At 34.9% G+C, this 10,133-nt stretch overlaps 1 protein-coding gene across 1 annotated transcript; it reads left to right on the forward strand.

Moving 5' to 3' along the window:
• The first annotated feature begins 7,581 nt into the window (after window positions 1-7,581).
• LOC122313620 (probable 6-phosphogluconolactonase 4, chloroplastic) lies at window positions 7,582-9,699 on the forward strand. The gene is made up of 3 exons (XM_043128779.1): window positions 7,582-7,936; window positions 8,387-8,522; window positions 9,106-9,699. The coding sequence occupies exons 1-3, from the start codon at window positions 7,770-7,772 to the stop codon at window positions 9,568-9,570; spliced, it is 768 nt and encodes a 255-aa protein (XP_042984713.1). The 5' UTR covers window positions 7,582-7,769; the 3' UTR covers window positions 9,571-9,699.
• The last annotated feature ends 434 nt before the right edge of the window (window positions 9,700-10,133 follow it).

A 10,133-nucleotide genomic window follows, 5' to 3' on the forward strand; every position in this document is an offset into this window, starting at 1 on the left:
TAGACAGCCAAATTTTTTTAGCTTGAGATAATTTGGTGGCTGACAAAATAAGGTTTCAAAAGGTGATTTGTTATTTAAAAAAGGTGTGGGCTGACGGTTTATAAGGTAAGCAATAGTTGAAAAAGCGTGAGGCCAATATGATAAAGATAGAGATGCATCATGCAATAAAGTTAGGCCCATTTCCACCAAATGACGGTGGCGATGGTCGGAGACACCATTTTGCTATGGTGTGTAGGGGCAGTGGTGTAATGACTTATTCCATGTATGGAAAAATATTTTTTAGAGCAACAAATTCACCACCATTATTTGAGTAAATGCTTTTGATTTTTGATTGAAATTTAGTTCAACAAGGTGTTTAAATTGAGGAAATATTATGCTAACACCATATTTAGTTTCCATGGAATAGAACCAAATATATTTTGTGAAATGATCAACCAAAATCAAATAATAGCGGGATCCATCAATGCCAATAGTATTAGATGGGCCCCAAACATCAGTGTAAATCAAATCAAGTGGTGTATGACTTTGAAGACTATTGAACCGAAAATGGTTGTTTTTGCTCTTTATTGATAGAATAGGAAGTACAAAGATGAGAACTATTTTCTTTTATTATTGGAAGAGAAGAATTTTTGACAAGATGATGAACGATTTTATGAGACAAATGTCCAAGACGTTTCTGCCACCCATTAATTGAAGTCCGTTCATGCACATTTACAACCATTTTTTAAGAAGATTTCACTAGTAATTTCGGGAGAGTGTATACACTATTTTCACATGCACCTTTGAGTAGAACCTCCCTCATTGTCTGATCCTTGAAAGGAAAAAAAGTGGATGAAATTCAACAAAAATATGATTTTGGATGGTGAAATGATGAACTAAAATGAGTTTTTACGGATATTAGGAACACATAGGGTATCATTTAAATGAAAGGTGCATGTGGGTGAATGAAGAACTAGTGAACCAATATGTGAGACATGCCAATGAAAAACCAATGAACCAATTGTGAGACATGCAAATCTGAGTCGTCACCTATGACAACTTCATCTGTGCTATCGTATTCAGAATGAATTGATAAGTTCCCCAAATCACTAGTGATATTGTGGGAAGCTCCTGAGTCAATAAGCCATGTAGTATCATTGGCTGGTGATGTTGATACAGACTTTGCAGTTGCGTCAGAAAAATGCAAGCAGGGCAATATTTTGCAATGTGACCCAATTCATCACAAATTTGACATTTGGGTGTGTATCTTCACTGACCATTAGGCTTGGTTTGCTTCTTGTTATCCTTTGAGCCACAAGATTGTCGGTAAGGGGCCGAATTGGAATTATTTTTTTAGGGAGCACTATATTGGCCAGACCCATTTTGTTTGGAGAAATCCTTGGAGCCTTGTCCTCCTTATGAAGGACTAAATCAACGATGAGAGTAGTTAGCCAAAAAGTGACCAGCTACTGGGTGTTGGCATTGAGATGGCGCAGATAAGCATCATATCCAACGAGGAGGTCGTGAAGTTCTTTTAACATTAATGGCCATTCCTGTGTGCGAATCAGTGCTGCTATTTCGTGAAAATTAGTTCCTAGTCCATTTAGGATGTAAAGGGTTAGATCATCATCAAAAATATGATGATCAATGAGAGAGATTTCGTCGACAAGGGCCTTGATAGTGTGCAGGTATTCTTGAACAATTTGATTTTCTCTTTTTATCATTATAAGCTCCTCCTTGAGTTGCATTACGCAAGTGCGAGATTTTCTTGCATAAATGGAGTGATGGTGGTGGTGGTGGAGGCCAAAATGGCACTGAGGATAAACTTATCTTGTCCTATCTAATGGTTTTTTTAAAAGATGGTGATGGAAGGGTCATTCAGGGAGGGGCATGGATTATCACCATTGACATAATCAAGTAGATTAAATTTAATGAGGATGGCTTCAAACTGGGCACACCACTGAGGGACGGTTGAGGGTGTGACCTTTTCATTGATTTGGGCAGCAATATTGAGGGTAATGAGAAGGATATCTGTCAGAGATGGTGGCGTTGTAATCAGATTATAGGTGTTTTCAGAGTGTGGGATCGAATTCTTGTGGGAGGATGGCTCTCCTGATACCATGATGAATTTTGAATATTAACACGAAGATATTTTATTGCTGCTCAAAATGGAAAATCTTTTCACACACATTTACAATGTTTTGTATCGAAATATATACAAATTCACAAAGTCTATTCTAAGTAAGAGTCCTAGAATTATGGCAGACTATTACAAGAATATTGACTGGAATTTTTATGGTTGTTACATCCTTGATATGTTGCTAACAATCTGCTTGCATTATCTTTTGCTTGATTTGAGGAATCTTTCGTTATATATTCTCTCCACTTTTTCATGTCTCGCTCCTCATCTTTCTTCTCATTCTCTTTCGTTTGTGCTTTTTGATGTAATGAATTCTCTAATTTGTGCCTCGACTTCTATTGATTTTTATGGTGTTGGTTGTGCATCAATTATTAGAAAGAATGCTTTGTTTCCATTGCTACTGCAATCCTCATAAAATTTTTATTTATATTTCTTCCAATTTATTTTACCATGATTTATGATACTTGAGTTCAATTTTTCTCAAATATTGCAAACTTTAGATTATGGTTTCAATTTTGATTTGGTTGTGGTGGTATGGGAGGGCAAATTTTGTTCCACACCAATCAGTCTATATGGTGGAGACAACCCAATTTCTTAAGATATGGGTGGGGATGTTGTCCTCCCACTAGAGATAGTGGTGGACAAGATCATCTCATTTTCTTTTAATTTTTGCATTTCCACCATGCCTACGGGGTACTTCGACTATCAATTCAGTGTGATGCTTATATGTAAAGATTATGGAACATACCTACAATTATTTTACAATTTATTTTATATTTAATCAATGTCATAGAGTTGTAAGATAATTATAAAAGAGTTGTAAATTGTTCGTACTAAATAGAGGGTAGTTTTTGTAAAAGTGAAATTTGTTTTTAAGATAGAGATAGAGATAGTGCAACAATTTCTTAAGATTGTAGCACTTGAGATCCATCTCACTTGTCCGATATTATCGATCCACCCCAACTGCTCTCCCAAAACTATCTTTCACATTCCTTATTGTCTGTCTCTTTCTCTCATGTCTCTCTTAAACCTCTCAAACTCCATCAATTTTTCGATAGAATCTGAATTCTCTAGCTAGCCAAATTTTTTGCTATTTTTCTACTTAAGTTGATATATCAAATACTCGTTGCTGTGAAATTTCATGTCCGAAGGTTCTCATCACTATAAAAACTATAATATATTTGCCGCAGTAGGTCAAGAGAGAATATATCCATAAATGATAGGTAGAGAATAATTTCTGTCGTCTCACTTTTCTTTTATATGGTTTACTTTTTGTATACCATTTTTTATTTTTATTTTTGCTTTTAATGCCTTTTGATTTAGCATATTCTATCGTGCTCTCTTGACTGATTTGGATTTAGATATAAGAAGAGATAATTTTAAATAAAAGATAAAAGTTATATAAAATATTATTATAATATTATTTTTTAATATTATTCTTGTTTTAAAATTTGAAAAATTTGAATTGATTTTATATTATATGTGAGAATTTGAAAAAATTATAATGATAAAATAAGATAAAATAAAACATTTTATGAATGGCCTAAATGAATATTTTTGCTGAAATGGGAAAAAATGAAACTACCAAACTCAAAGTTATTCTGCTTTTTTTTTTTTTTTTTTTCGTTTCATTTCTACAATAGCTATTTTTTATCCCTTCAGTGTGGAATATTTGTTTCTTTCTAATGTAGCTTTTTGAATTTTGCAATTTCTTGTGAATTGTATATATTTATGGCCGAGATGTGTGCTTAGTCCTTAAAAATCATTGACATTAGATGCTTGAGAAATATTTGTTTTTTTTTTTTTATTTTTTTTTTTTATGTATAATGGGTTCGGTAAAAATATTAAGTGTAAAAATATTTTTTGACTGAGAAATGGTTTAGCATAAAGAGATTTTATAAAAAAGTAAATTTACAAACTAATATAGTTTAATCTAATATGTTAAATTGTAAAATTACTTTTATTATAGATTTTTTTTGTTTGGTCAATAAATTAAGCGACAGCCATAATTTTATTCAAAACCTCACTAAGGCGGAGGAAAGCTACAAATACAAAATATTAGCGTCTAATATAGGGAAAACCCTATTTAATAGTACGTACAAGGCCATAAAAACATCTTTCTAAAATCCTCACTTGAAAATCTAAATGCCGACCCATTGCATCCTCCTTTGCAAGAAAATCTGCCACTATATTAGATTTTTTATAGATATGACGAACATTGACATTCATATGTAGACCTTCTATATCATATAAAATTATATCAATTTATAAGTTTATTTTTGTACTATCTTTGTTGCTGTGTACTTCTCTTTTTGAATAGTTATTCCCCATCTTTTTTATGCGATCGGACTTATAGAACTTAATAAATGTGTGCTTTAAAGTGAATGTTAGCTGGTGAGCTGGTGGCATCCATCTTTCATACAATCAAGTTTCTGAAATAAAAAACGGACAGTCTTTATTTCTTTTCATTTTTAATTTCTTTTCCAATCAATCATGGTAAAACCACTTTGACACAACCAGTACCTGTCACTTGGACCTCACTAAGCATCCCAGGGCAGGTATGCTTGGTTGTAGTTGATATAAAGCTTTGTATTTGATTTCTCTTTTACTAAAAAAAAAACACTTAAAATACAAACTTTATATTCAAAGTCTCAATAAATACAAAGAATTTTTACAAAATACAAAGAACTTTCACATACGTGAAAATATTTAAAGTCTCAATAAATATAAAAAGCTTTTATAAATTACAAAGAGCTTCCACATACAAATAGACTTTCCAAGTTGCTGACTTATACTACAACATTAACATTTTCCTTAGAACCAACCACAAGTGGATATAAGTAACACAAAAAAGAAAAACCACGACAATAAAATTGTTAGAACGTAGGTAGCCTCTTCACTTGCCTCTTGCGTCCCTCAACCTCTATTTCTAGTCGATGATTCAAGGTTTGGATATCCATTATTGTTGGGATCTTTTCAATTAGTAATTGTTTGATAGTCTTTTGGCAATATACCAGTAGAAGTATCCATAAGATTTCTCAGATTGCAAAAATCTATTCTCACTTAAATTTTGACAAACAAGACTATCAATGAGAATGAGATATGGAGGCAAGAAGAGAAAATTTTACCATATAGTTTTGGCATTCAAAAAACCGCCGCCTCTCATTTTCCTCCGTATGCATGGTTCTTGGACAAGCTTTAATTCCACGGTAACAAATTGGGTACTTAACTTTTGACTTTTCTAAACTTGAGCTATTGCCACCACGTGACTCAGACATTGATGTTCATATACAAAGAAAACAATAAATGTAGTTGCCGTAACACTTCAAAAAAAATTATTAACATAATTCCCTTCATTGATATACTCATATTATTATTCTAGTACAAACAAACAAATAAACAAAATGTACAGCATAACAGATTCAGATTCAGTATTTTTAACATTCTAACTACTGTTTTTTACCCTTCAGGGAACAGAACAGATTCAGATTAGATAATATATCACATGTTGCACAAAATATCCCAAGTCATGATGAGTGGGTGAGGGGAGAATTAATTAAGCCATGGTAACTTTAAGGTGAATGAAGTTTCCTGTTTTATTTTATATTTGCCAATGCAATAACTTGTTTTTTTCAGAAAAACCATTTAGTTGTGAAGCATGCACAGTGGCTAGGCCTCCCAATGTGCAACCATTTACATATGCGAACAGAAACGTTAGAGGGCATGATGTCATGGTTAAAGGCACAGGACATCATTGAGCACCCAGGGCTAGCTTGGATGGATATATGTCCAGCATTTCTACTACTGCATGCACACGTGTCATTTTTTTTCTTTTTTTTTTTTTTTTTTTTCTCGTTTGTCCCCTTTTGGAGCACAAAAGAAGCTACCATAATTATGCAAATCAGGCTTAACTTCATGGTTTTCTATCACTTATTCTTATACCAGTTTTGATTTTATTTTTCTGCATCTACTTCTCAGGATTTTGACACTCACTCACGCCTGCATCATACAAACAATAGAAAAGCATCGAGGACAAGGAATATTTGCCCAAAAGATGTTGTCCCTTTTGTTTTTTCTTGGCTAGCTTGCTTGGGCCCCATACCTTGTCACTCTCATTCCAGACCAATTCAAGTGGTACACATAAAGCTATCTTAGTGGACCCAAACCGATATCTATCTATCCTGCATGCCATTGAATTAGCAGATGAGCTCCAGTCCTTCTGAAATGATTCTACCTTAGACCCTGATCGTTAATCGTAGCAATATGTATACAGGTAATGAATGGCTGTGATTTCAGATGCCTTAAACCAAGCAGGAAAAGTATTGTTTAGTTACAAAATTGCCTCTTGTGCGGGGGTGAAGAGGGTCGTTAATTTGCAATACTGTTGAAGCAATATGAATGACATCTTTTATCTTTCTAATGCTTTTAGAATTTGCCTTTTCATCAACATGAGGAAGAAAGGTTGACATGATCAGTGCATATGCCTAGTTAGAAGATGGAGATATACAAACCAAATTGAAGGAAAGTCTTGTGCAGAGGATTTATGTTAGTGAACGGGAGGAGGGAACCAGGGAAAAGAATTTGTGTTAGTGGCAATCACAGGCTCCAAAATTAGTATAAAATTTGTTTATAATTTCTTATTCAGGGAAGGATTTTGGTATGTTAATTCTTTGAACCTTGGAAAACTTTATTGCCCACCTTGAATCATCCAAGAGAATTTACCAACATCTCATGCTCCAACATATCAAATACAGTATACTCCGTGATTGTGAGTAATGGGTTTTTAATTTTTTTTAATCCATAAAGGAGTTTTTGGTGTATTTAGTAGTTAAATCTTCTTACCTAATAATATAACAAGAAGATGTTGGATGATTTTACCACAAAAAGTCCTCTAGACACCAAGTAAAGCCCAGCCAATGAAACCACCATGAAAATGATTGCAAACGAAACCATCAAGAGCATATGAAGAATAAATAAACAATGAAGAAGGGAATATCAGCGTATGGCCAGATTTGGGTGGGTAGAAACTCTGCCACAGTGAGAATAAGTCACTTACAGAAGCTCTATGTTGAAGGATGGTTCTCGTGGAAGAGGGAGCTGATGTTCGGCAATGGAAGGCACTCGTGACAATATGATGGTGTTCTACAACGGGACAATGAGGGGACGGCGAGTGAGAGGAGGGCAATGGGAGAGTTTTGATGAATTTTCTGAATCTTTTCTCCAGAGATAATTCTCCAGAGAGCAGTGCTGCCCAGCACCGATGGATATGCCAAGTCACCCAAGCGCACGATCTCAAGCAACCGGATTCTCCCAGAAACCGGACTAGTTTGGATATTAAATTATTCGAAAAATACTCTATTATTTATTATTTTATTATTTATTTTTAATTACTGTTTATTACCATTTAATATTTTTAATATTTTATTATTTATTTTTCATTACTATTGACGAAATATAGAATATCTACCTCACTACCCCAACCTAGACACTTCCCAGCTCCCAACTCTTTTAAAATCCCCGCGAGCATGGCAGTCCCAGCATCCGTAAGGCAGCTTCACAAAAATACTTCCCCGCCACGCTTTCAGATCAGAAGGGAGCTTCTCTAGTTGGCGAGAAGAAAAACCTAGGTTGATTTCAATCGAAGACGTCAATGGCGACGCCATCAACTGACAAGAAGAACGTTGAGGTGTTTGATACGGAGGAGGATCAAGCTGTTTCTCTGGCTAAGTACACGGCCAATCTGTCTAATCAGTTTTGCAAAGAAAGAGGGGCTTTTTCTGTCGTTTTGTCTGGTGGGTCTCTCATCAATTCCCTCAGGTAACAACCCCCCAAGGGGTTTTGTTTCTTGTACCGATTTTACTTTACTGTTACTGATGGGAATCTGTGAGGAAATGGAAAGAAAATGGAAGTTTAGGTTTATAACTATGGTCGTCGTTACAGACATGATCACTCGTGTGGACGATATGCTTTTATTTTTGGGTATGGGTTTAGTGGTCTATCTGGTTGTGAAGAGAATGTGGGAAAAAGAGAAAACTGTGTCATGGGTTTATTGATTGTTATGGACCAAATGAAGTTGATGCAAAAATCTCCATTTTCCGAGTTCAACACCTGGTTGAGTTGAGTTTTTTGTTTTTTGTTTTTTGGGTTTTTCTTAAACAGTGTTCTATACACAAGTTAAAATGGTCTGTCCTTTCCGGTTACATGGTTTCATTAGCTTCTCGATAAATGAGGAATCGTTTTGGTAATTGCTTGACAATGAGATTTCAGGAAGCTACTGGAACCCCCATATATTGATTCAATTGAATGGTCGAAATGGCATGTCTTTTGGCTAGATGAAAGAGTAGTACCAAAGGATCATGAAGACAGTAATTATAAGCTTGCTAATGATGGGTTTCTTTCTAAGGTACGATTGTAGAATATGTTCTGATTTCATTTTTACTAAGACTTGCTGGCATATTTTGATTATGCTGCTGTTTGCGATATCTCAGTGTCTTATGTTGAATATTACCCTCGGTTTATTTGGAAATCGTTTCACTGTGTTAGAGCTTGTGAAAGTGTTGATCTAAGACTAATGGCAACACCACTTGGTAGAAGGGATTGCAAGGACAATAGTAAGGTCAAAAGAGAACATGGGGTCCGGATGGTTAGAAAGACATAATTATCTTACAAAACAAATTTAGGAGAGCATAGTTTGTTTATGACTTTTGTTGAGTTGAATTATGATTAGTTTAGGTGCAGGAAAAAAAAACAAGATTTGGGTGTTGTTGAATGGCAAGAGATGTCTTACCTATTTTCTGAATAATTTATAAATTCTAATTCCAGATGCTTATCCTTGATCTGTATCAAAACATATTCTGGTTCACGTGTAGGTAGAAGGTAGTTTCATTCTTTAATTGAATTATTATTATCAATTTTCCTTTTGCCGTGCATGGTTATTCCTCTTGTGATGGTCTTTAGTGAATTTAACCCTGTTATTTTCTTGACAGGTACCAATTCTCCCTGGTAATGTCTATGCAATCAATGATAAGCTGTCAGCTGAGGGTGCAGCAGATGATTATGAGGCTTGTCTAAAAAACTTGGTCAATAGAAACGTGATAGCTTTATCTGAAGCTAGTGGATTCCCAAAGTTTGATCTCATGCTGCTGGGTATGGGTCCAGATGGACATGTGGCTTCTTTATTCCCAGGCCATCCTCTGCTCCAAGAAAATGAGAAATGGGTCACCTTCATTAAGGACTCTCCAAAACCGCCTCCAGAGAGAATTACTTTTACATTTCCAGTGATCAACTCTTCTACATACATTGCCCTTGTGATAACCGGTGCCGGTGAAGCTGGAGCAGTGCAAACAGCTTTAGGAAAGAGTAAAAATTCAGTTAAGCTTCCTGTTCAAATGGTTTCACCTGAAGGGAAGTTGACTTGGTTTTTGGACAAGGATGCTGCTTCAAAGCTGTAGAGTTGGAATGTTATGTTTGTGTGGTAGTATGTTTTATGTTCTATTGTGGTTTATGTAACTTCAAATGTGCTAATATGTTTATTTAAAGGAGTTGAATAAATCTGGAATATATGATATGCTTTTACTTTACCGTGTGTTAACTTGGGATGCAACCTAACATCAGGGAACAAACATAGAACACTCTCTTCTGCATACATAATTTATTTTCGACATAACTTTTACTACACGGGATGTGATTTGTTTTTCCTGTAATGTTATTTGCTGAGACTGTTATCTGTGTTTTGGGATAGTTGCTCCTATAGCCAACAATTCCACCCATAGGTTGCATTTTGTGAAGTAAAACCAATACAGGTTCGCCTAATTAGTTGTCTTTGACACTTCTTTGCTGGGTCAATGGTCTCTGTAAATCTTTCAGTACATGGAGTGGCATAACAATGAATTAACCTCCTGCTTCTGAAATTGGGTCATCCTAAGACAACAGGTGTCATTAATTTAAAGTTTCAAGAATTGTATATCTAATATATGGAGATTTATTGTCATCCTTCTGATCTTTTGATATTGCT

The sequence above is a fragment of the Carya illinoinensis genome, chromosome 6 (genome assembly GCF_018687715.1).
Source record: "Carya illinoinensis cultivar Pawnee chromosome 6, C.illinoinensisPawnee_v1, whole genome shotgun sequence".
Classification (NCBI taxonomy): domain Eukaryota; kingdom Viridiplantae; phylum Streptophyta; class Magnoliopsida; order Fagales; family Juglandaceae; genus Carya; species Carya illinoinensis.

Coding starts and splice junctions, on each gene's coding strand:
- LOC122313620 (XM_043128779.1), top strand. CDS start 7,770: ATGGCGACGCCATCAACTGACAAGAAGAACGTTGAGGTGTTTGATACG. Junction 7,937..8,386: donor TCTCTCATCAATTCCCTCAG/GTAACAACCCCC, acceptor ATGAGATTTCAG/GAAGCTACTGGAACCCCCAT. Junction 8,523..9,105: donor ATGATGGGTTTCTTTCTAAG/GTACGATTGTAG, acceptor TTTTCTTGACAG/GTACCAATTCTCCCTGGTAA.